General features: G+C 46.1%; 1 protein-coding gene across 1 annotated transcript in view; it reads right to left on the reverse strand.

The window, feature by feature from the left end:
• Positions 1–27328, reverse strand: part of CAMKMT (calmodulin-lysine N-methyltransferase) — a 1482081-nt gene that overhangs the window by 148886 nt on the left and 1305867 nt on the right. The window contains exon 7 of the mRNA XM_085612777.1: positions 5967–6033. Within this exon, the coding sequence (XP_085468903.1) occupies positions 5967–6033 (67 nt within the window). The remainder of the gene's footprint in view (positions 1–5966; positions 6034–27328) is intronic.

A 27328-nucleotide genomic window follows, 5' to 3' on the forward strand; every position in this document is an offset into this window, starting at 1 on the left:
GAGGTTCTGTGTGGACTACCGGGGACTGAACTCAGTAACCAAGACTGATGCTCATCCGATTCCGAGGGCGGATGAACTGATTGACCGGCTGGGAGCTGCCCAATATCTGAGTACCTTTGACCTTACTTACGGGTACTGGCAGATCTCTCTGACTGATGGAGCTAAGGAAAGGTCAGCCTTCTCCACGCCCAAGGGCCACTACCAGTTCTGCGTGATGCCCTTTGGGCTCAAGAACGCACCTGCCACGTTTCAGCGTCTGGTGAACCAGATCCTCACTGGAATGGAGAGTTTCTCTGCTGCTTATCTGGACGACATTGCCGTCTTCAGTAACAGCTGGGAGGATCACTTGCGTCACCTGCAAGCTGTTCTCCAGGCCCTGAAACACGCTGGTTTAACGATCAAGGCCAGTAAATGCCAGATCGGGCAGGGGTCGGTAGTGTACCTTGGACACTTGGTGGGTAGGGGAGCGGTGCAGCCCCTCCAGGCGAAAATCGAGGCTATCATGGCCTGGGAACCCCCCAAGACTCAGACTGAGGTCCGAGCTTTTCTGGGCCTCACCGGATATTACCGCCGCTTCGTGAAGGGGTATGGTACCATTGTGGCCCCCCTCACGGAGCTTACGTCCAAGAAGCAACCTCGACGGGTAGTCTGGACGGAGGCTTGTCAGCAGGCCTTTGTGAAACTGAAGCAAGCCATGTGCGAGGCCCCGGTCTTAAGGGCCCCAGACTTTTCCAAGGAGTTCATTGTCCAGACAGATGCATCGGAACATGGCATTGGGGCAGTGTTATCGCAACTCAATGAAGAAGGTCTGGATCAACCCGTGGTCTTCCTATCCCGGAGACTACTTCCCAGGGAACAGAAGTGGAGTGCAATAGAGCGGGAAGCCTTTGCAGTGGTATGGGCTCTGAAGAAGTTGCGGCCATACCTGTTTGGCTCGCACTTCCTAGTTCAGACCGACCACAGACCCCTTCGGTGGCTGATGCAGATGAAGGGGGAGAATCCCAAGTTGCTAAGGTGGTCTATCTCCCTACAGGGAATGGACTTTCAGGTGGAACATCGGCCTGGAGTGGACCACGCCAATGCAGACGGTCTCTCAAGGTATTTCCGCCTTAGTGATGAGAACTCCCAAGGGGTTGGGTAGCTCTCCCCACTTTCAGCTGGGGGGGGACGCGTGTTAGACCTGTCAGCCCTTTGGGTGGTCCCTCCTCATCATTATTTATTTTGTCCCACTTTTGCCTCAAACCCTGTTATAATTTTTCCTTTTTGGGAACCACCAGACTTTTTAGTGTTGATGCAGGGTCGGGGAGCCATTTTCCCTACCCCTGGAACTCCTGTCTGAGGGCCTGAGACACAAAATGGTGGCCACCCATTGTCACCTGTGACATCACCAGAACTCACTGGAGGTTTCCAGAACCTCCTGGAACATTCTAGAATCCTGTGACAGTGGGAGGCAGTTTAGAATGTTGGGAGGCCATCTCAGAGTGGCAGTTGGCATCTGACTGGAGAAGAGAGAGGACAGAGATAGAAGGAGGTCGGAGTAAGGCAGCAGAGGTGGAAACCAGTGCTTGGAGTGGGGTCCAGAAACCCACCCTTGATGCTAGTCTCTACTGACCAAGCCCAGCCTAAAGCCCTGTGTGGGACCAAGACCAGAAGAACCATCTTAAGGGTCTGGATATTTGGAACAGGCCTTAAAGAAGAAGAACAGCAAGCTCCTGACCTGTTCAGCAGTGTCCTCCTGGAGTCCTGACGTCGAGAATCCTGGAGACCTGGGGCCTGAGGTAGAGAAGCGGCGCTGACAGAAAGCAGACGTCGTACCCGGAGCCGCCAGAGGTCGAGTGAGGGCGCCGACGGAGGTTGTGGAGAGGCACCGGAGGTCGAGTAAGGAGTCACCCGAGGTCGAGTGAGGGCGCCGACGGAGGTCGTGGAGAGGCGCCGGAGGTCGAGTCGGGAGTCACCTGAGGTCGAGGTGAGGCGTCGACGGGGGAGTGAAGTCCGCCCACCGGAGTCGCCGGAAACGGAGGTGAAGCGCGCCGGAGGTCGGGAGTGGAGATCGCACTCCGGAGACACCCAGAAGCGGGGAGACCAAGTCCCTGCGACGCCGGAAGGCGACATCGAGTCGAGACCGCCCAGTGACATCGAGCCGAGGCCGCCCAGCGTCATCGAGTCGAGTCCGCCCAGCGACATCGAGTCGAGACCGCCCAGCGACATCGAGTCGAGACCGCCCAGCGACATCGAGTCGAGACCGCCCAGCGACATCGAGTCGAGACCGCCCAGCGACATCGAGTCGAGACCGCCCAGCGACATCGAGTCGAGACCGTCCAGCGACATCGAGTCAAGACCGCCCAGCGACATCGAGTCGAGGCCGCCCAACGACATCGATCCGGAGCCGCCTCACGGCGTCGACACGGCGCCGAGCGGAGCCGATCATCGTGAAAAGGACAGTAAGTGGTAGAGGGGGCGTCTGAGGCCCCATGGAGCCCCCAAAGACCATCCTAGGGGTTAAAAGGGGTGTTAGAACCAGCCTGGGAGTGCCAGGGGTGAACTGAGACTGGTACAGTGACCTCCATAAAGGGTTGTGTAGTTTGGAGGGCCAAATCTTTAGATTACTCTTGTTCTGCCTCAGCTTAGGCCCCAGCCTTGACCAATCTAGGTGGGACACCCCCATGCCATCCAAATGACCATAAGTTGTGTATGGGCAAAGTAAGACCAAGTGACCTCATGAAAATGATCTGACCTGTAATTGTCATTGATTGTTTACCTTATTTATTGAAGGTGCTTTAATTTATTCTTGCATTGTATTTATTGTCTGACTGTATTTATTTGCCATCTGTATTTATTGCACATCTATTTATTCTTTGCGTAATGATGACCTGAACCTATTTATTGAAATTCCAAAGTAGCATTGTTTATTTGACCTGCTCTTTTAAAGGAAAATCCCATTGTATTGTATTTATGTTATGAAACCTGCAACTAAGAGAAAATAAGATAAAGACATATATATTTTCAACTTGACTTCCATTATTTTTACGGTGTAGTGTCGTTTTTGGAACGGATGAACGCATGGTTATTGTGAGGGTGTGACGTACGCTTAACACGGTGCCTGACCCCCAACTGCGCGAGCCAAGCTACCATTGTGCTGGGAACCTGGTGACTGCTAACCCGGTTGCCCGGTTTCCAACACAATGTAAGTGAGCGTTTGTGTGTGTTATGCTTGTGAGTCTGCTCTAGCCTTGGCACACTGAAAGCAATTCTTGAATTGTGAAGGCAGCCTTGGCAAAAAGTTTACATACTGGAGGCAATTTTTGACCTCATTGGCACGCAGGGAAAATGATGGCACTGGCGCATATATTGTAATTCTTGGTATATGGGACCCCCATGTAATAATGCTGAGGCTGGTATTCAGGGAGTAATTCTTATTTTAGGGGGAATCCGTGGCTAAATGCAGGCGGCATACTGGAGTTAATACTTGGTATAATAGGCACCCATGCCAAAATACTGGTATATTGGAGGTAATTTGTAGTATAAGAGGTATCAAGGCAAAATGCTGGGGTTGGCATACCAGAGGTAAGTCTTGTCAAATGGAACATCTGTGACATAATGCCGGCGCTGGCATATTGGACATAGTTCTTGGAATAAGGGACACCCATGGCAAAATACTGGTGCTGGCATACTGGACATAATTCGTGGCATAAGGGCTATCTATGGCGAAATGCTGGCACTGGAATACTACAGTTAATTCTCGGCACTAGGGATGACAACCAAGGCATATGAGGTGCAGAGGAGGAGGACTGGTATCTATGGCAACATACTGGCCGTGACGTATTAGTGGTAAAGACATAGGTCACCCTTAGTGTATCGTTGCAGTCAATGGCGAAATTCTGACACTGGTAGTTTGTATGTTATATGGGGCACCCATGGCATATGAGAGACAAAATGGTAGCCCTGGCACAGTGGAGATAATTAATATCATACAAGAGCCCGTGCTGCATATTTGGAAAAATCAGGGTCAAAGTCTGGGGAGCGCTTAGCTTTATTGACTTGGTACTTCAATATATAATAACTCCCCTTTAGAGCCTCTAGCTTTGAGCAAATGTATGCGACAATTATGCTCTAAGATACAAGATTTGCCCCTTTTAAAATATCCAAAATATTCTCAGGGGGTTGAACCCACTTGGACCTTAGACCAAGCATTGCTCCCATCACGTTTTGTGTGTTTGCCCACACTGCCCCAATTCCGATTGTAAATGGAGAACTTCGGCTTCGAGGTCTCCAAATCCAGCATCTCTCATAAGTAATATTTTACCCGCACACAAATGTCAAATTAGGACCAACAAACACGGCATCAGTTCATAAAAATGAGCTCAGAGTTTTCATCAACAAGTGGTGTGGTGAAATCATTCAACGTGTGCCTTGTCATTGATCACTGTATTTAAAAGGGTAGTTCAACTTTAGAGGTTACATGTGCCTTGTTATTTATTTACTCATCACTGCATTTCAATGGGCCGTTTAGCTTTAGATGTTACAATTAATGTGTTTTAATGAGAACCAGGGCCTTTACTTCTTAATGGCAAAATGTATTTTGCCCATTTCTCCAAGTCCATTAAGCGTTTGCTCAATTCATTAAGTTAGATGCCCGGGTATTTGGCGGTCTAGCCCATTAACTTACCTTGTTCTTTTGGTTCAAATCAAGGCAACCGATCACCACATATTTACTTGTGCACAGTCCAATCAAAAACACTTTAAGAAGAAAAATAAAGTCACAGATTTTTCTATATTGGTATAGCACAGTGAGAATGTCACCATGGACCCATCATTCAGTTGACATACTTACAATAACATTTTCAAGGGATGATCACATTTTTCTTACTAAATTTGAAGCACACCATCTCTTTCTAGGTAGCACCACTGAAACAACTAGATATAATAATGATAATAAAATGATTTGCATTTCATTATCAGACCGTTTGATAACTATAACGTCATACGTGGCAAAGGGAAATAACAAAATACATAGTTATGAGACTCTAAATGTTATTCGTTCATCTACTAACGTGGAACAAGGCTACCACCTCCAGGTGGGATTACTGTAGGTAAACACCTCCTAATATTCCGCAAATATGAACATTTATGCAGAGCATGTGTCCTTCTATGGATCATGAATTTGCATTCACCAGGCCAGGTGGTTTCAACTATTTAGCAGCTGAGTGACTTCTTCTCCGAATACGAAAGGTTGGCGCTCTTCTTTTCCCAATATATGAGAATAGATTTAAAAAGTAAAAAACCCTTTGAAAGAGTTCACCGTGCACACCAAGGCCCTGATTCATATATGTGTATTGCTAATTACATCTGGGCTTAGTTTTGCATCATTCTTGCAGGACATTACTGCCCGCAGAAAGTATGTGGTACCACTGCCTCAAGATATGAGGTCAGATAATGTCACTCTAGGGAGTCACTGATGCTGTGAATTCAACCTGGTGAAACTAACTTTAGGTCCTTCTGTAAAGGTGGTGTTGCTTTTTATAAGAGCAAGATGTTATCTGGCACAGCATGAGTTTTTTCTAAGTGCTCTTTAGCATCAAATGTCAGGAAAAGATGGGGTGTGCTTTACTTCTTTGATTTAGCCAAGGTGCACTTGAAGGCATATCTTAGACAGTGCCCATCTTCTTACTGCAGTAAAATCTGAAATAAAATGGGTAGCATCGTCTCTTGATTCAGATGAAAATACTGGGACAGCACTGGAGGGAAGGCAGAGTATATGCAGAATGTCCCCTTCTCTACGCGATAGACCATATGTGGTTACAAAAACAGAAGGGCCCTATTGCTGATTGCTACTCCTGGGCAATCGAACTGTGAGGTGATCAGCCCAATCTGGGTTCTGATGCAATAAAGAACCTACAAGCAGAAACCATTGTCAACTCATATTCAATAAAATACAGAGACAAAATCAAGTGCAAATTACATCTTACCTGCTTGACACAGACTCAGCTGTAAAAATACCTTCTTTTTGGTGCCTTTTGATGATGTCATTTACATCTGGGAATAGCTTGTTAAGGAAACATGGGCACTGGTGTAAGTACAATAATGTTTCTTTTAAAACAGAAAGCATAACAATGCTTAGACAGTTTCTGCAAAACGACCCTTGGACATGCTGGTCACACTTCAATCTCTGCAGTGACTACCCATAAGCGCCACACATCAGTTCTAGGTTGGCTTCAGACTTTTGGTAGCCTCAGCTATGAATTCCAGCTGCACAGTCATGGGTCACTGAATTTTGGAACTTGTTCTGTGTGGCATACACAGAACATGGAAAATCAGCCCCTGTGTTTGGTATATATAATGTTACATGTTGTTTTGGAGCAACGAGAAAATCTCACAATCTCATACAGAATACTCTCAATCGTTTCAGAGACCAAGGGGCATATGTATGAAACAAAATTTTTGTCGCAAACGCTGCGAATCGCCAAAAAAAGCGTTTGCTTCTAAAATTTCGCTATTTCATATGTATGACACACATTCCTAGTGCAAAATAAGAAATCGCTAAATTTGCGATTTCTTAGGCTGGTCAACTCTAAAATTGCGATAAAGTTTGCGATTTCTTAAATTGCGATATTCTCAATTAGCGAAAATCGCAAAAAGGATATCGCAAAATAAGAAATCGCAAGCAAATGTAAGAAAAACTCGCTAACTGCGAAATCACGAAATTCGCAAATTAAGAAATCGCAATTAACACCAAGTGCATGCAGGTGGTAAACAGGTGCAAGGTACTTAAACCACCCCACAATGCAACACAACCTTCCACAATGGCAGCACTGTTTGTGATAGCCAGGAGGCTGCGTATTCGGGCTCTTGCACAGAGGAGAATGAGACAGGGACGTATATTCAGGCTGCGCATCACTCTGTTCCAGCACACTGAAGAGGACATCCATGACAAGTACAGGCTGCACCCACAGACCATATTGGACCTGATTGAGGAGCTGAAACCCTATTTGGAACACCCTACACGCAGGACACAAACAATTCCCACACATGTGCAGGTCCTGTGCTCCCTGCACCTCCTGGCGTCAGGGAGTTTTCAAGGGGTTAAAGCGGAGGATGGTGGGGTGTCACAGAGTGCACTTTCGCGCTTTTTCCATGCCTTTCTAGATGCAATGGTACAGAGGCTATCACATCACATATACTTCCCCACCACCCAACAGGCATTACATCAAACAAAACTTGACTTCTACCAGATTGCACGTTTCCCCCACGTCATTGGCTGCATCGATGGGACCCATGTGGACATCACACACCCATCAGCAACTGAATATGTCTACAGAAACCGTAAATGCTACCATTCCCTCAATATACAGATTGTGTGCAACGCAAAGTATATCATCAATGACATTGTACCCAAATACCCTGGCAGTACACATGACTCTTACATCTTTAGACACAGTGGAATACACAGACGTCTGAGTGCTGGAGAGTTTGGGGAGGGATACCTGCTAGGTAAAAACATGGCACACATCCATACATCCATTACATCACTGGAGGGTGGGGACAGTGACTTACCTATTGTGTCTATCCCTGCAGGTGACAGTGCCTATGCAGTGCGGGACTTCATCCTGACCCCGTATCTGGATCCAGCCAATGCAAGTGAAAGGAGATACAACAGGGCACACAGATCTACACACTGCGTCATTGAGTGTACGTTTGGAATCCTAAAGAGCCGGTTCCGTTGCCTGCATAAAAGTGGAGGCGCACTGCAATACAGCCCCGAGACCTGCTGTAAAATCGTGACAAGCTGTGCAATGTTCCATAACATGGCTATGAGGAAAGGCACCACAATTGATGTGACCGATACAGACACATTGGATGACGATTGCCCTGCTCCCCCTGGCAGACCAGCATCAGGAGTCGGGGCAGCTGCTGGACGCCAGAGACGGACTGAGATCACACAAAACTACTTCTAGGTGAGTAATGATGACATGAGACAAAAAATGATTCTAATGTGTGCTGTGTTTATTCACACTTCACAATCATTAAGTGTTGCTGTACCCAGCACATGTTATGCACACAGTGCAGGTACGGCACAAGTAACTGTGCAATCTGTTGGGTTACATCACCCATTTATGATAAATTGTCACTGGACAGTTCACCTCCTTCGGTGATGCATTGGTGGTGTTTGGCGTCCAGGCTGAGTGCCCTCCGTGGTGTTCCTGGGTCCTGCACCCTGTCTGGAACTGCGCCGTCTTGCTCCAGGCAATGTAGGAGTGATGCTGCTCCTACTGGAGGTTTCCTCACTCTCGCCAGAGGCCATGAGAGCAGTGCCACCTGAGTTGGCCGTCTGCATCTGCTCCACTGCACTGGTGACCTGTGCTAGCCCTCTTGCTATGTCCTGACAGCAGTGCGACATTTCCACCTGCATGGTAATGCTTCTACGTGTCAGATTGCTGGTGGTGGTACAGAGGCGGTTCACGGCCTTGGTATAAGTGTGCAGTCGTGCATTGGCACGTCAGGCAGCCTGTCACTGGCGTCTTGGTTGTGCCTCAGAGTGTCACAGAGGTCACGTATGGCACCTGCCATGGCCATGATGCTCTCCCCCATGTTTCGCTGATTTCTGTTGAGACTGCATAGCTGCCTATTTATTGAGCGCAATGATTTACATTTCAGGCGCTGTACCTGCAGCATGCTGTGTTCCAGCCCAGAAAATATGGTGTCCTCCGCTTCAGTCGCAGTGCTGCTCCTGGGCCTTGACCTGCGTCTCTCCAGTGCTGGAATGCTCGCCCTTGGTGTGTCCTGACTCGGCATGTGTGACACACCCTGACTCCCCTCTCTTCTGTCACTGTCCTCCCCTGTGGCCTGTATGTCATCCTCAAATGGAGGCAGTGGGGGCACATGTGTGCGCTTCTTGCGCAGGATTGGTGTGTGCTCCGTATCATCACTGGAGTCCCCATCGTTATGATGCTCCTCAGGATGTTCAGGCTCCTCTCTCTCTGCACTGTCATCACGTGCCCTGGATTGTGCTGTGGATGTAAATGGGACTACATGAGTTTGTGTCTTTGTCTGCAATTTGCACTCAATAAAGTTTCTACAGTTTGTGTCGGCTAACTTCTGACACTGTATCATTCACTTATCCCCAACCCACATGTTGCATTAGATTTCCTATGTCTCATGGACACACTGTCAGACATATTACTACAAGTTCCATGATGCATTGCTGGGTGTGCTGTAAGACTTGGCTGGAATGACATTTTTTGTGTATATTTCGCGCATTTGGGGAAGTGTGCATGGGATGGGGATCAGTGCAGATTGATTTTACATGCATCTTACCTTGGCTGCTGGATGCAGGGTCGGAGCTGTCAATGTCAGCCACACCACCGACGCTCTCAGGCAGGAGAGTGGGCTCAACAAGCTCCTCGTGGGATGTTGGCTGTGCTGCTGTGGATGGTCCTCCCCCGGTCTCGTTTGCATCCTTTAGTCTGGCTGCCACCCTCTCCTTCGACCTCTGCCGCATATCGTACCATCGCTTGCGCAATTCCTCGATAGTGCGATTGGTCACACCCACAGCATTCACCTTCTGTTGAATCTCCAGCCAGATTTTGCGTTTCCTTGCTTCTGGGACTCGCAGTGCCTTTTTTCCAAATAGAAGCTCATGGCTGCAAACCATCTCCTCTATGAGGACCTCCTGCTCCTTGTCAGAGAACTTGTGCTTTCTCTTTCTCTTCTCTGCCTCCTTGCCCTCATGTTGCTTGTGGGACTCCATTGGGGTTTGTTCTCTCCTGGGATGCCTCCTCACACTCTCCAAACAGCCTCTGGGTGTGGCTCAGGTAAGCAGGTGCAGGAAATCACTCCCACTTCCTGGTTGTGATGTCATCAGGCTGCACCTGTATTGCAGATTCCCGATTTTGCGATTTCTTAATTTGCGAATTTCGCAATTAAGGAATCGCAAAGGATGTTTCTGAGACTTTTTTGCGATTATTAAGAAATCGCTAAACATTTGCGATTTTTTTTTACAGACCGATTTGCGAATCTCAAACTGCAAATCGCAAAATATCGCAATTTGAGATTCGCAAAACGGGACTTTCATACATATGCCCCTAAAATACTGCAACCAGACCACACTGTTTTATGTGTTGCTTCAGACACACACATTCAAAATGCAAAATATGTAACAGTTTAGGGTAAAGCATGAATTGTGCCAATCCTACCTAAAATGACCACTTAAAAAAAGAACATGTTTCTTAAAATTTCTAGAACGAAAAATACAGCGTGATATATTCACAACACTGATATGAATTTGTTTAGCAGTGATGTGCCGATGTTGTATAAAAAAGACAAACAAATGAAAAAAATTAAATAAACAAACAGCAAAAATCCCAGCATGCCCAGTCATCTTTTATTTTAGCAAGAGCCAGTGGCTTATACCTAAATGGTCAGGATAGTGCAGTGATTTACTGAGGATTACAGAAATGAGACTGCAATGAATCAGGCCTTTTGGACCAGATGTATTATGGATGTGAAATAATATAATTAGTTTATTGCAACTACATTTTGTCACATCAAGCGCCTGAAACGGAGCCATAATTTCGAGACACTAAGCAACTAATGCTGATGTTGGTTAGATTGTTCCCTCGGCTCAGCCACCATTGAGTAAGCATCAGGTTCAAAAGCGTCACCTCATCTTTTCTCTGATCCTGACGGAAGTCACAGTAGACAATCACAATGCTGACAAGGGCAATTTTTAGGTCTTGCCAACAGACAGCTTTCTGCTGTCTGTAGGCATAGGTCTTTTGTGCCTTGCAAAAAACTTGCAGTGGGCTTGGAACCCGCCCATTGCTTACAATTGGTTGGCTTTATAACACTCATTTGTTTGCTTCTTTTTCAAAGGCTTGCCTCCCTCTTATAGTGTGTGTCCCGCCCCTAAAGCACAGCCTCTTTACAATCTTTTTTATTGGTTGACTTGTAACCTTTCAATGCTCACATTTAGTAAAGTACTGCTTCTTTAAACACTCCGTCAGAATGTATATGTTTTTACGTGCTCTTGTGTACTGCTCTCCCTCATAATACCCACCCAGTGCGCTCCCAACTGCTCTCTCCTCCTCACTTGGTCTCTACCTGGTGTGCTGCTTCTATTGTTATAATAGCCCCCCGCACACCACCAGCGCCGGGTTATTCCATCCTCCTCTGGATTTTACATGCCACCCCAGTTTAGACTCAGCCATAAGCAAATCAGTCTTGACCCTGTGCCTCATGGGAACAGTCGAGACCGAACTGCCAAGCCAGGTCCTCCCTGGACCGGAAACAAGCACCCTGGGACCGGTTTCTGGGTATTACCTTCATCAGCCAGGCTAGCTTGAACCCAGTGGCACAGTAAGCAAGGGACCCACGTCTGGGAACACCCATCCCACTTAGGGTGAAAAGTGCTGAGCAAACAAATGATGGACGGAATGCTGAATAAATCATACATTCACCCCAGTCAAGAGATCTGGGTTTAAATCCATCTTTCTTTTGCTCTCCATGCCACCCCAGTTTAGACCCAGCCGTATGCAAATCAGTCTTGTCCCTGTGCCTCATGGGAACAGTCCAGACCGCACTGCTGAGCCAGGTCCTCCCTGGACCGGAAACAAGCATCCTGGGACCGGTTTCTGGGTATTACCCTTCATCAGCCAGGCTAGCTTGAATCCAGTGGCACAGTAAGCAAGGGACCCAGGTCTGGGAATACCCATCCCACTTAGGGTGTAAAGTGTTGCGCAAACAAATGATGGAAGGAATGCTCAATAAATCAAGCATTCACCCCCATTCAATAGATCTGGGTTTTAATCCATCTTTCTTTTGCTCACCATGCCACCCCAGTTTGGACCCAGCCATATGCAAATCAGTCTTGACCCTGTGCCTATTATTGGGCAGGATGCACTCCAATTAAAAAGTACAGATGGAAATGGCTCTGCTGTTGGGGTTTCTGCACTGCTTCCAGACAACGACACAAATGGGAATTAGGTGTGGACAGGATGGCTGGGGAGAAGCTGTACCTAGCCTCATTTACACTTCAAAGGATTTTCCCTACAACATACACTTCAAAGGGTTTTCCTTACAACACACAAAAAGGAAATTGACACAAGATCTGCCCTGCCTTTTGTCTCCCCAGACAGCTTGGAGCCTTGACCAGGGGAACGGACCAGTGCTGGGAGTAGGTCAGGGAGTCCACTCACACAAAGGCTGGCACCAGGTATATATATTGGACCTTTAGCACCGCTCATCGGAACACTTCTGGACCTGTCTACAGCTCGGAAGATGGACTGTCCTGCTGCCAGAGCAATGTCATGCTGCTTGAAGGACTACTTTGCTGCCTGAAGAAGGAAGATAGACCTGCTTGCCTTTAATCAAGGCTACCTAGAGTGACCCCAAAAGTCAGTTGACTGATGTGATTGGCCTTCTGTGTGAGCACCAGGGACTCAAAAAGCTTCAGAGGCCTCAATTCACCTACCCAGCTGCAAATGGACCTGCCTGAGCACCTGGTGCTTACCCTTGCTGGATTGAGCCCTGATCCCTTACGACTGCTAACGGACCAGTTCCTGCCACAACTCTGCCTCCTGCGATTACCGCCAATGCGAAGCTCCAGTGAGACCGGCTGTTTGCGCCGAAAGGGACAGTGTGCAATGACCGGCAACACGAGAGCTGCACTACGTGCTACAGCAACGGCAGCCCATGACGACCGCTAACGCCAAGTTCCAGTAAAGACCAGATTTTCGCACTGCAGCAACAGCGATCCGCAACACTCGTCCTACTCTACATGCCGAAAGCCTTCTCCTCGCAGCCTGTATCCAAACCGTGTTCTATTGTGATCAGCCTGAACTTGTGACTTTACCCCCAGTTCATTTTGACCAGATGACCACGAGTGGCTCTTTGTGTGCTTTTAGGAGCTATTTTCACAAAAAACTGTAAAATGCAATATTCCCAGTCCTACTGATGGCATTTTGTCATTCTGGTATAATTTTATTTATTAACATTTACTCTGTTTTGGGGATTTTTCTTGTGTTTTCATTTTATTACAGTTTGTATTATGCATACAATACTTTACACACTACCTCTAAGTTAAGCCTGACTGCTTTTGTGCCAAGGTACGTGAGAGTTAAGCACATGTTAATTTAGTGATTTTTGTGACTCACCCGACAAGGATTTTGGTTGTTGCCTGAGTGGTGTGTCCACCCCCCAAAAACCAAAAACCCAATTTCTTACAGAAAACTATTTTTCTCCACTTGTAACATACGATCAATAACAAAACCTCAGATGCCTACATCGCTGCTTATTGAGGAAACAGTTCTGGTATTTCGCATTATCAGTATAAAGGGTATATGAAAAATCCCATGACTTCTTGTCAAGATTAAAGTTGCCCACATTCGTTTTAACAAATCTATGCTGGTTAATCTCATGTATTGCGTCCAACTCAATTTAGAATTAAAATCACTCGTAGACATATGAGTTTGCCCTTTCCAGGGGAAGATTGAAAAAAATACTATTGAAACACTTAGCAGACACAATTTATAATTTAACAAGATTAATTCTGAACGCCAGAGAGTTTATAAAGTCGACAATACTTAGAGACAGACTTCTACAGCCCAATTGGGCACTGGGAGAAAAGCCCTGTTGTAAGCATTATCAAAATGTAATACTGGAAATGACACAGGGCCAATCACATACAATCAGAAAATATGACAGTAAGAGCACCATCCGGCCTGCTGATATCAGGTGTGTAGCTGTCAATACTGCAGTAGGTGCAGTGGCACCAGGGTTGACGGGTGTAAGGGGCCCTATGGACCCCAATTAGGGCTACTATTAAATTACCAAACTGGTTTGGGGGCCCATGTGCTTGTATAAGGTCTCATGGAACCTTTGCCACTCTACTGGTTGAAATAAAGCGTGGCTATGAATTAGGTCAATACACAAAGTACCAAACACCTCTAGAAGAACTAAAAGACATAGTACAATCTGTAATGTTCATACCTTGGCTTCTTGTTGTTTATCATGAATCTGCGGCGGGAGAGCTCCCATATCCAGGTGCACTCCCAAATAAAGGTGATACCCACTCTGACTGAACCTGTCCACCATATAAAAAGTAGAGGATAGGTTCATAAAACCCAGTGTTTGGCCCCCTTTGTGAGAGTGAAATACTTATTAATAGGAAGGTGTAGGTTCAATCACTGTCTTACCCAGCTGCTTTTAGAAACCTTGTTGGACATTGCAAATTATATTTTTCTTTGCACAATAACACAGCGTACCCAAAAGCGGCCACCCTTTCAACTAAGTCAAGAATGGAGGTAGGGTGATGACAGCATGGTCAGCATGAGCCCTTTCTTGAAGCTCAGAATAATTATGGTAAAGCACGTAAGTACTGGAAAGACAAACATACAATAGATAGTATTTAAATCCTGGTCATGTATTAATGCAAAACTTCCTGGTTGGGCTTTTCCAGGTCGTACTCCATATGGGATAGAATCCTTATTCTAAGGACTCCTGGTTTGTGTGACTTCATATGAGAATGAATTCCAAACCAAATCTATCAATTGGACAGCTAGAGGGTAGAGTAGTCTAGCCAAACCTAACCTAGCCTCCTCTGGCATCAGACAAGTGTAGAAAGCTGGCTCTGTACATACTATACGAAAGTAAGGTATAGTATGCATAGATTCCAGTGGATTCTCAAAGACTTACAGAGGTAAATGTAGTTAATACCTTACTCTCTATTTGTGGTGGTGTAAGGCTTTATCTGAGGGTAGTGTTAAGCATTTATTGTACACACTTAGGCAAGAAATGATTTCACACACTCAAAGACTGAACTTTGACCAATTGATTTGTATAATAATATTTCTTAGTTGTATTTTATTTTTCGAACCAAGCAAGACTTGGTCCACATAAGACAAATAGTACTTTTCAAGAATAAAATACAGTTGAATGCAACTGAAAGCAGTTGGCTTTGTTACAGGCAGGTCAAATGTTCAGAAACAGTTGAAATTACTGTGCAGCTACTTTGGAATTACTTTGTGATAATTTTTCAGATTACTTTTTCTACTCAGTGTGATATGCCTAGATATCACACTGGGACATTTCATAGATAAAAGGTAGGTGTAAGCAGTTTTCACAAAAACACAGTTTCTTATGTTTCCATACATACACCATCAATACTTAGAAGTTTTTCAGAGGAAAACACTCAATGCAATCCTATAGAGAATAATGAGGTTATTGGTTTAGGGGTAAGTAAAAGTCTTTGGGATTGAGTTGCTGGGATTATAACAATGGTTCCCCCATGGTCAATGATGCACTTAAAAAACACCCTCAGAAGCACTAGGGCGGCAGGGTACTGAGACCCAATGTTATCCAATGGGGGAATAGAGGGCCTCTGGTTGATAGCTGCTCACGGGCACATCACTTGGATATGGTAGCCAAACTCCTAGGGTTTAGCTCAGGGCAAAGGGGGAGCCAAATTAGCACACAAGGTGCACCCACAGCGGCACAGGGGGGGCCGGGTGCAGGGTGCTGTTTTGGCATCGGTTCCCTGTTGTTTTCAAAAGGAGTTGCTGGTTTTGGGTTTTGGCTGCAGGTTCAGTCCAGGAAGTCTTCCGGGAGGAAGCAACAGCTGGGCATGTAAGTTGGAGGGCTCAGGGATGTAGTTGCACCTCAGGCCCTCTTCTCCAGGGTGTAGGGCGGTTGGATGTAGGGGTGCCTTTGAGGTCAGATTTCACCTTACCGGGTCACTCGTGGTTGGGAGATCTCCATGCAGAGGCTGCAGGTGACATCGGGGAGTCCTGGAGGGGTCAACCCTTGGTGGACTAGGATTCTGGAGCACTGGGGGACCTCATTGGGACCGGTGGGCCACTCGGACTCTGGCCGGGTGCAGTGGTGGTTCCAGGAGCTCGGAGTCTTTCTTTAGAGATTCTTTTGAACAGAGCTGTCGAAGGCAGTCAGTCTTCCCAGGGGTTCTGGAGGTCACTGGCTGAAGGACATGGTGACTTTTGGCGCAGGATAGCTGGAAACTACAGACGGGCCGGTTGGGCTTGGGCCAACTCAGTTCTTCTCTGCAGTCTCCTTGCAGTGCTTCTTCTTTTGTCCTTCTTCGTAGGTTGCAGGAATCTCTCTTCTTGGTTCAGGGCTGCCCCCTAAATACTGTATTTAGGGGGTGTTTTAGGGGTCTCGAGGTCAGTAGCCAGTCGGCTACTGACCATAGGGTGACTACACCCTTGGTGTGCTCACCACATGTGGGGGAGTGGGCACAATCCCTAACCCTGATTGGAGAGTGCCTGCCATTTGCAAGATGGCGGGAACTGAAGAGTGGACTTCACCTCGTCTCCCCCACCTGAGGGGTTGGGTTGGCAGAGGTATGCACACCTTCTGGGCTGTTCTAATTTCTCCCACCTGTCTTCCTGCTGAAGGGGAGGCAGGAAGGGGGTCTGCTCCTGATAGCAGGAGAGGCAGGGGGTCGTGTTACAAAGGCGGCAAGGCCTTTGAAGCTCCCCTGCCACAGATGGCTCTTCCAGACCTGGGCGAGGTGTGACCACCTCATCCCTGGAAAGGCTTTGTTTCTGGGACCTGGAAGCGAAGGCTCCCACCCCAGGGGTCCGGAAACATGTCTCATGCTGGCAGACTGGTGTTTACCAGTCAGGGAACCCACCCGATGCTGGTCGTTTTTCAGGAGGCATCTCTAAGATGCTGTATGAGTGCATGGTATGATAAATTTAATAATATTACATTATTGAGTAAAGCCATTATGGTGCTGTGGAGTTCATAATGACAAACTACCAGACCATATACTCTTTATGTCTTTACTGCACTTACAATGTCTAAGAATGGACTTGGACACTGTAGGGGTACAGTGCTCATGCAACTGTACCCTCACCAGTGGTATAGTGCACCCAGCTAGAGGGGTGTCTTACCTATACCATAGGAAGTGGGTTGCAGGCATGGCACGCAGGTATGTGTGCCAAGACAATTCTTCACTTTTCTCTGCACCAAAACACGCAGCCTGCAATGGGAGTGTGTGTGTGTTAAGGTACTTCTAAGGGTGGCGCAATATGAGCTGCAGCCCTTAGGGGCCTTCCCTGGTCACAGTTCCCTTGGTACCCATGGTACCTTTTTCAAGGGACTTACATGTGGCGAGAGAGGTGCCAATTAGGGGTACAAAGTTACAGTTATGGGAAAGAACACAGGCCCAGGGACCTGAGTTGCAGGGACCCAGGGCACATCAAGTCAAAGTGCATCAGAAATCTGGCAAAAAGTGTGGGGGGGGGGGTTACTGCAACAGAAACCCACTTTCCTACAATGAGCCACTAATAGACCCGACCTGGGGTTATATAATGGATAGGGAGCACTTTCCTTGTTTGAGCCATGGTGCACCTTAAAACAGGTGCGCCAAGCGCAAACAGGAAAAGTGCGTCCTATTACATTGAATGTGCTGCCCCCAGGGCAGCCACAAACTTGAGCTGCCCTGGGGGTAGCGCATTCAAGTGAAAAACAGAGCAGGTTGGAAACAGGTTGGAAACCGCCGCTTCGTGTTTCACTGTGCAGGCCAGTGGTGTAACATAGGCCCCCGCAGCCTCCACGATGCAGGGGGGGCAAGCTGCAGGGGGCCCCCTCATCAGGCCTGAGAGCTCCAGATTAAATCCGGAGTGGGGCCCCTCCATGTATCTTGCACGGGGGCCCCCTCAACTTTCATTACGCCACTGGTGCAGGCAAGTTGGCGCCTGCACTTTGAAGGGGGATTAGTGATCCCCTTGCAGGCGGGTGCATTCACTCACTGCAAGGGGATGGCTGGAGGGTCCATATGAGCCTCTTTGCCCCCTCCAGAGGGCGGCTATCAGGGGACGCACTGACAGTGCGCCACCTTTTAAGTGGTGCACTGTCGGTGCTCCTGACAAACACCACCCGTGTTTGTCGAGCCCACCTCCACAACAGGGGCATCTTAGTTTCTTAAACAACCCTCCTTTTCTACATAGTTTACTTTTGTGTAATAGGGACGACACACGCCCCGGTCGTATTTATAGAGACTATGATTCCTTCATATGGGGTTCAATCATCGTTGATTGCCACATCCCGCGCTTTGTTGAACTATGACATCGGAGATGCCCTTTTCTTCGAACCAATGAATCCCCCTTTCATTTACAGAGACCACATTTGATGAGGCGCTCTGCCCTTTGAAACGCACTAAACGGATTGCCAGGCCATCCTACACCACTGGCTAGGTGAGTCTTGGCTATCCCTCTCTAGACCACACACCAAACATTAGCATTTCACGATATTGATATACTTTACTTGCACTTGCAGGTTGCCATTACCTTCTTAATGTCCTGATGAAGACCCTGCATGACGATTCAATTTCGCATAATCTGGGTTGAAACGTCGACGATAAAGTGTTAGGACCAGTTCAAGACCTGTTTTTCGAATACATTTTGATTCATTCATGAAACAGCGCCATTGTTTTCCCTGATACTGGCCCTCCTCTTGTATATGATGTACATAGAATGTTTCCTTCGTATATGATGTACATAGAATGTTTCTTTTGTATTTGATCACTGTAAATACTGTGCACATAATTGTCACCCTTGTCACCTTGTCACCGATTCACTGCTTCACGTTAAAGTTTATTTCATTGGTAACCCTGCGTTACAAGTAATACGGGTGTTTCTATATAAATGCAGAAATTTATATAAAAAACGACATCACACCCTCCAAATCTAGCATTAGTGTGATTTGTACTCTTAGTTTGTGTGGTCATCTCTTGATTTATTTGCATAACAAAGCGATTGTTTTACCAAATACCCGACAGAACCATTGTTTTTTGTAATAATTCTACCCAGGTTCTGAGGGACACAGGGTCACCCCATTGCTTCTACAATATATTTTGTGCAGGTGCGGACCTGCGAGGGTATTGTTCTCTCATTTGTCTGTCTTGTATAAATTAGTTGAAATCTTTTTAATAGTAATATCTGTCCTTGTAAAATATCTCTCAGTGTATTATGTCTGAAAGAGAGACACTGACTTATACTGAAGAGTATATAGCCAACCTAATAAAAGAACAGGGGAGCTCTGGCTTCCTCTTAGGCCCAGACAGATTATCAGTGGATGCGGGTCTTAATGAGAAATTGGCCAAACTAGAGCGCTTGGAGAAGAAATTAGTGCGGTCAAGATTGCATGGCCACGTCCTGACCAAGTACCTTGAATCAAACATAATTCCCAAGGGGCTACAGGTTCGGAATGAGCCGGCGATATTCATAGATGTACCCAAATTCAGGGAAGGGTTCAGTTTTGTGGCGAATAATTGTTCCAGGCACTGGATGGTGCTTGGGATAGAGACTGCCATTGAATACGTGAAGAAACTCACACAGGAGATTTTGGACCTCAAGAGAGAAATCCTGGGGGATAGTGCATTAACAAATGCCAAGGAGGCCCTGGAAAGGGCTGAGAAAACTCTATTGGAGTTCAACACAACAACGTTGAATAAGAAACTGGATAAGTTGTCTAAGGACATCAGAAACTACGACAAGAAGTCTACATACCCATACCTGGCGGAGGATTACTATCAACAGGATAGCCAGGGTTTCTTCTCTAATAAGAGCAGACAGGGCCCCAGAAGATATAAGACCTTCTCTGACTCTACGGTTGGGAGTGGTTCAGATCCAGATCTGGATAGACCCTCTACCAGAAACCAGGATAACCAACTGTCCCTTTTTTTAGGGGAAGGCCATCGGCAACCAAACAGGGGTGGAGGACAAGACCTTTTCTGGGGTCGCCAAAGAGGATGGAACAACCGCAGAGGAGGGAACAATCGACGCACCAACTCACGAGTTCGTTTTTACCAACCAGAAGTCCACGGGGAAATCTCGACACGCAGACAAACGTACCGCTGGTAAATGTCTACTCCCTGGAGGCAAACCCGATAGGTCCACTGCGACTTCCTAATATGTCATTACCCCTACAGCAAGGCACAGCTATTCCAGCATCTGAGACTACATTGGAACATCATGTGGAGACATCGATGGCAACCTTACAGTTGGAGCAGACTACTACTGACGATCTTGGTAATGTTTCCTCCCATCCTATAAGAATCCATCAAGCTAACGTCAACTTTGGAGTAAGCCAGGCAATTACTGATCCTTTGCCCTCTGACACTCTGGATCCTATAATCAATCTTTCAGACTATACATTAACCGATGAAGAAAGAAAGGTCCTGGCGAAAGGACTATCATTTGTGCCCACATCTATTCCTGATTCCTTTAATGTAAAGGTTGAATTGCAACGCTTCTTCAGGAAAATCCGGTTGAAATACCATTTTTCTAAAAACATCTACACCCCGATTGCCACAGCCACACCTTTCAGACCTGCCTCAACATTTACACCAAGTACTTACATGATGAGCGAAAAAATACTCGCCTTTGAAAAGATTGTGCTTGAGGAAATCATGGACCTACTTGAGAAGAAGGAATATATAAAATATAACATCAGTAAACAAGAAAAACTGGCTCTTTCTACTCTGGGAACTAATGAGGCAATTGTGATTAAAGCTGCGGATAAGGGTGGAGCAGTCGTCCTGCAGAATACGCAGGACTATGTCGCAGAGATTGAATTACAATTGGGATGCAGAGACAGTTACTGCCCTATTCCAAGAGACCCGACACCTGAAATAAAAACACTGATTGAAAACATCACCATGGATGGAGTGACACGAGGCTTCTTGAGTCAGTCAGAGTCTGACTTTCTGAACAAACGTGAGGCGAGGATTCCTACCATATACACCCTTCCGAAGATCCATAAGCGCCTGGAAAAGCCGCCAGGAAGGCCAATCGTCTCAGGTTGTGGATCGATACTGGAACCCCTCAACCAATTCATAGATCATTTCCTTCAACCATGGATACCACTGACCAAATCGTATGTTCGTGATACGATGCATATTATCCAACTGTTGGAGGGTCAACCATTCGACATTCAAACCCAGCTACTGGTGACGCTTGATGTATCCTCACTTTACACTTCCATCCCCCAAACAAGGGCGCTCGAAGTGATCAAAGAAACTCTGGACAAAAGACCAAGACCACACTGGATACCGACTGATTTTTTGCTGGGCCTCCTGAGAATTGCTATGCAACATAATTTCTTTATCTTCATGAAGCAATTCTATTACCAATGTAAAGGCGTGGCGATGGGGGCTACCTATGCGCCGAGCTTGGCCAATATTTTCATGGACGCGTATGAAGAAGAACACCTCTACAGTCATCAAAATCCGTTCCTAGACCACATTACCGTTTGGAAACGCTACATAGACGATGTCATCATGATCTGGTCTGGTACAAGGAACTAACTCAATCTGTTCCACGGCTGGCTTAATGCGAGATCGAATGATATCCAGTTCACTATGACGGAGGATAATAGTACCATCGACTTTCTGGATCTCACCTTTGTGGTCGATGATGGACAACTAGTCTGTGACCTCTTTCGGAAACCAACGGAACGGAACACCCTCCTTAAGTATGACTCTCACCATCCACGCAGCTTAAGAGACAATCTTCCGTTTGGTCAGTACCTCAGACTTAGGAGGAATTGTACCCGCAGAGCTGATTTCTTTGAAGAAACGGAGATCCTGACCAACCGACTAAGAGAACGTGGTTATCCACTGGGTCTATTGAAAAGAGCACGCAAACGCGCCTGGTATTGCCCGAGAGAGGAACTCTTGCAGGTCAAGGGAGACAGACCAAAGAAAGAAAATCTTGTATGTGTTACATCCTTCAACACAAAGAGCAATGGCATGAAGAAAATCATTAAGAAATACTGGAATTTGGTGGCAAGTGAGCTTCCGAATATTGAAGAACCTATCTTCGCGTTCAAGCGGGGCAAGAATGTGAAAGACAGTGTTGTCAAGGCATACCTTGAACCACCTAAACCACGTGGCCTCAGGGAACAGTTGGGCCTACCTCCCCTCGTGGGCCATCACAAATGTGGCCAATGTAAAGCCTGCCCTTTGACAATAGAGGGTTCTTCCTTCACCCATAACACCAGAACATATAACTTATCTACTTTTACGAACTGCAACAGCTCCAATCTCATTTATGCGATAAAATGTCCTTGTGATTCCATATATGTGGGACAAACAACACAGAAAGTGAAAGCAAGGATATTACAACATATGAGTCGCATTAGATGCAAGGTTCAGGGAGCTCCAATGGTAGATCACTTTCTGGCAGCGAACCACCTGCCCGAAGATATGAATTGGTGGGTACTAGAGAAGGCGAACCTGGCACCTAGGGGTGGGTCAATGGTCATGAATCTAAAAAGAAAAGAATGCAGATGGATTCATTCTCTTAATACTGTCCAGCAAGGGCTCAATAGTCTCGAGGAAACATCTAGAGAGATGGGTCAACTGTGATACTTCCCTTCTTTAATTTGTAATCTGTATATATGATCCTGTCATCATGAGCCCTGCTCAATTATATTTTTTACTGAATATTTGCTTATGGAATGGACACCTTCAGTTGTGAATCTGTGACAGGCAGTATGCCTTGTATTGGCCTTTAATTTGCTGGTGCTGTTCTTGTTTCATAAACATTGACGCATGTTTTTCCTGTTAACAGTTTCTGCATGATTTTCACTCATGCGGTGTATGAGCCAGTTAAACCGATGCTTTTTATCCCTACATTATTCGTTTATGTCACACCTGTGTTGATCAACTATGTCACTAACTGCGTCCGGTCTTACAAGCAATTTAATTTTCCACACATAACAAATCTTTCAGATGAGTCATTTTTACGTACCCAAACGGACTCTACATCAACTATTTCCCCAGCGCAAGCGTATTAACGCTTCACACTGAGTCAATCATAGACCCTTTCTCCCAGTGCAAGTGTGTTTACGCCTGTTAATGAGCAAATCACATATTCTGACACAGTTTCTGACGTAAGCCCTCCGCGCGATCTATTCCGTGCTGGTCCCAGCTGCTTCGGCGCTCGGAAACGCCCATGGTTGCCAGGCAACCTGCTTGACACGTAACACTGTCGACGTCAGACCGGACTGCCCCGAATTCCTTTCATTTAGCAATCGTCCTGTCAGTTGCGGCTTTCTCTGACTGTGAGAGGAGCTGCAGCAGCGTGAGTCATTATCGCTTGCCTTCTAATTCAAGTAAGCATCGAATCCCCTTATTGTGCCTTTAAGGATCAATCACCCGTTTTTGATGGTGCCCTCAACGAATGTTTTTATTACAGAACTCTGTTTGAATCCCAGACGTATCCCACTAATCGGACGCGGTTAGCCCGCTTAGGTGAGCCGCCCCCCCTTTTCATTTAAAGTTTCTTTTAAAGCATGTTTGCCGTGGCTGGCTTTTTTGAACTCTTCACATTAGGAGTCAATCGAACATGCATGCTTCACAGGCACGCTCCCAACACCGTTGTCGGCTCCTCACCACCCGTGTTTGTCGAGCCCACCTCCACAACAGGGGCATCTTAGTTTCTTAAACAACCCTCCTTTTCTACATAGTTTACTTTTGTGTAATAGGGACGACACACGCCCCGGTCGTATTTATAGAGACTATGATTCCTTCATATGGGGTTCAATCATCGTTGATTGCCACATCCCGCGCTTTGTTGAACTATGACATCGGAGATGCCCTTTTCTTCGAACCAATGAATCCCCCTTTCATTTACAGAGACCACATTTGATGAGGCGCTCTGCCCTTTGAAACGCACTAAACGGATTGCCAGGCCATCCTACACCACTGGCTAGGTGAGTCTTGGCTATCCCTCTCTAGACCACACACCAAACATTAGCATTTCACGATATTGATATACTTTACTTGCACTTGCAGGTTGCCATTACCTTCTTAATGTCCTGATGAAGACCCTGCATGACGATTCAATTTCGCATAATCTGGGTTGAAACGTCGACGATAAAGTGTTAGGACCAGTTCAAGACCTGTTTTTCGAATACATTTTGATTCATTCATGAAACAGCGCCATTGTTTTCCCTGATACTGGCCCTCCTCTTGTATATGATGTACATAGAATGTTTCCTTCGTATATGATGTACATAGAATGTTTCTTTTGTATTTGATCACTGTAAATACTGTGCACATAATTGTCACCCTTGTCACCTTGTCACCGATTCACTGCTTCACGTTAAAGTTTATTTCATTGGTAACCCTGCGTTACAAGTAATACGGGTGTTTCTATATAAATGCAGAAATTTATATAAAAAACGACATCACACCCTCCAAATCTAGCATTAGTGTGATTTGTACTCTTAGTTTGTGTGGTCATCTCTTGATTTATTTGCATAACAAAGCGATTGTTTTACCAAATACCCGACAGAACCATTGTTTTTTGTAGTAAAAAAGCTTCTTTGCCTCAGCACCTGTGTCTATAATACAGCGCCGAGGCAAGGGGATTCCCTCATTTGCATGGGGCTATGCCCCCATGTAAATGAGGGAATGGCCTCTGGTGATTGTGCTGGCGCTATATGTGTGCCTGTGCTCTGTATTACAGAAGGGGCCACAGAAGCACCTGCGGCTACTTCTGTAATACTAAAGTGCCCCGGGGGCACTCAAAGTGCCCCTGGGGAACTTCTGTAATATGGCCCCTGGTCTTTTTCAAATCAAGCTAGCTAAGCTAGGAAAGGCAGAGTAAAAAGCCTTTAGGCCTCTCATCTTGGTGACACCAGGGCGGGAGCCATTCAGCAGATAGCTGGAGTACTGTGTAGTGTTCCAGAACTGGACATCCTTTTGTCAGTTGTCCCCACAAGTCCCCTAACATTGCTGGATATCAAGGTAGCCCTAAGTGGTGGAGGACAGTCAGCAGATGTTTCCCAGAGCAAAAAAAACACCCTTAGTTCGCAAGATTTTGGGTGTGGTGAAAAGCTATTAAGATTACCCTGTTGTGATTTGGGAGGAACTGTGCATCCAGAGCATTTGTTGTCTTTTGTGACTGGAAGTCCCAATGCTAGCTTCCAATGGCAGTCACCTCCAGCACCAGACGTCTAGACTACCCACAGTGATGGTGAATGGGTAACAGCTAGCAGTGAGGGAATTTACCAAAAACAAAAAAGTGCATCTAGTAGCACCTTTTCAAATGGAGATTCCCAACCACCCTCCCATCACATTGTGATATCTGTAATCGTTTTTTCAAGTGAAATGCAGAAAAATCTATAAGCCTCATGATTGAGATGCTTCAGTACCAATAAACTTTGTCACAGCTCTTTGAAGCAATGTTCACCTCAGTCCTACAATTAAATACATACAAGTGCCTGGAGGTTGTTTATTTCCTACGATAAGTAAAGACCCATGGTTAGGATCTGTCACAGGGCTGAAAGGGTTTCTATTAGGGCTAGGGAGGATATTCATGGTGCTAGGCCCGAGGTCACCTATTCGTGAATAGGTCTGGGATACAGCAAGATGCCCTTAGGGAGCATGGCAAGCTACTTTAATGGTCAGGCATTGTGCTGAAGTCCAGCAATATTTTCAGGAGGGTGAGGCAAGGCAGAGACTTATGAAAAGGGGTCAGGAGAAGCATTTCACGTTGCAGAAAATGTATGTCTGTTGTTAAAGTTGGTCATGGGAGAGCTCGGAGAGAAAAACATATGAGTGAGACAGAGAAAGAATTAGAAGCAGGTTTAGAAGGATTGGGTGCAGCAACATGAAACTTTTAGAATTTTGTACCAATCTCCCAAAAAGGACATATTTGCAGCTTGCAGATGGAATCTCTCAATCTCTTCTGCCTCTTCTTTGGGGTACCTTCCTTGGATTGCTCTCCATCCTTCTCTTTATGATAGCCCCAAGCATGGTTGTAGAGTTGGGGGCCAACCAGGGGGCTTCTAAGAAAAGCAACACTGTGTTATCACACTGTGCAGCTAAGCTCTGGAATAAATTGCCTTCCACCTTGCGACTTCAACCCAATCGGATGATCTTCAGGAAATCTCTTTAGACCTGGCTGTTCCCTGCAAGTTAAATCTTTGGTTCTACAACCCAGTCTCCCCATGCACACACTCAGCGCCAAGAAGCCACGGCATTCGAGCGCTTAAGAAATAACTATCCTTTCCTGTATGTAGATTAAAATCAACTGAAACACTCAACACACTGTGAATTAAACAGATTTTCAACCGTGACACTAAACAAATGTAACCATAGGAAGCTAATCCTATCCGTCCGTTTTCCCAATCCCTCAACCCAAACTCTGTGCCATTAACCCTCTACCCCTAGGTACTACCTTGAACACCATACTCTTGACACCATCAGCCTTAATCCCTAACCATTACCCCTTAACATCTATATCCCAAATCCATTATCCTATTCCCAAAATCCTTACCCTATACCTTATATACTTAACCCTTACCCATAACCCAAATCCTTAGCTCTATACCCTTAACACTAATCCTATACACCTCCACCATTAATCATATTACCCCGACCTGTAGCCGGGCACCCACAAACCCTTGATTGTACACCCCAAACCATTAGCTGAAAACCCCATGCCCTTGACCCTCCTATATCCCTAACCGTAACCCCTATCACACTTTTTAATACATTTTGGGGGAAAAACTCCATAACAAATATTTATTTTAAAAACTAATTGAGAAGTGCTTTATTAGAAGTATTGTTGTCGAAGTTTGAAGTCCCTACCACATGGGCTCGCAGTAAATGTCAATGTTGTGACTGTTAAAGGTCTGGAAAGTGTTAAATAGTTGAGATTCAGGAGGCATGGCTACAATAAGGACCCATTTAGATAGGTCATCATTGAGCTCCCGAACATCGATGGCTTACCTTGAGTCTACACCCCATAACAGAAAGTAAATTCTCTTTTAACCACAAGGACTAAACTAGACATTAGCTGAGACCACAACGATGGTGTTTAGATTTTACCCTTTCCACGAACAACCAAGAAGCGGCTCTCCCACTAGTGGCAAATTTCATCTACCAAGTTGGATATCTGCTTTTTAATGGCTGAATTTAAGAAAGACAGGACTTCGCCAAGTCCCTGTCTGATCTTGACCATGTGCTCAAGAAAACAGAATTGTAAGTAGATACAGCAGAAAAGAGCATGACCATGATGAGGTGGAGGCAGGAACAGAAGAATTGAAAAAGTGTCACCAGATCCTGCTCGACAAGAATGATGATGCATAAAATGTATCTCGCAGTAACAACGTAAGTATCAGAGGGATCCCAGAGACAGTCCAGGATGCAGAGCTGGGCAAATATTTACAGATGCAAAAACAACAATTGATGGAGAGAATGCAGAACAATGTCATACATTCACCCCAGTACAGAGATCTGGGCCTAAATCCATCATTTTTTTGCTCACAATGCCATTCCAGTTTGAACCCAGCCATA

This window comes from Triturus cristatus, chromosome 6, assembly GCF_964204655.1.
Source record: "Triturus cristatus chromosome 6, aTriCri1.1, whole genome shotgun sequence".
NCBI lineage: Eukaryota > Metazoa > Chordata > Amphibia > Caudata > Salamandridae > Triturus > Triturus cristatus.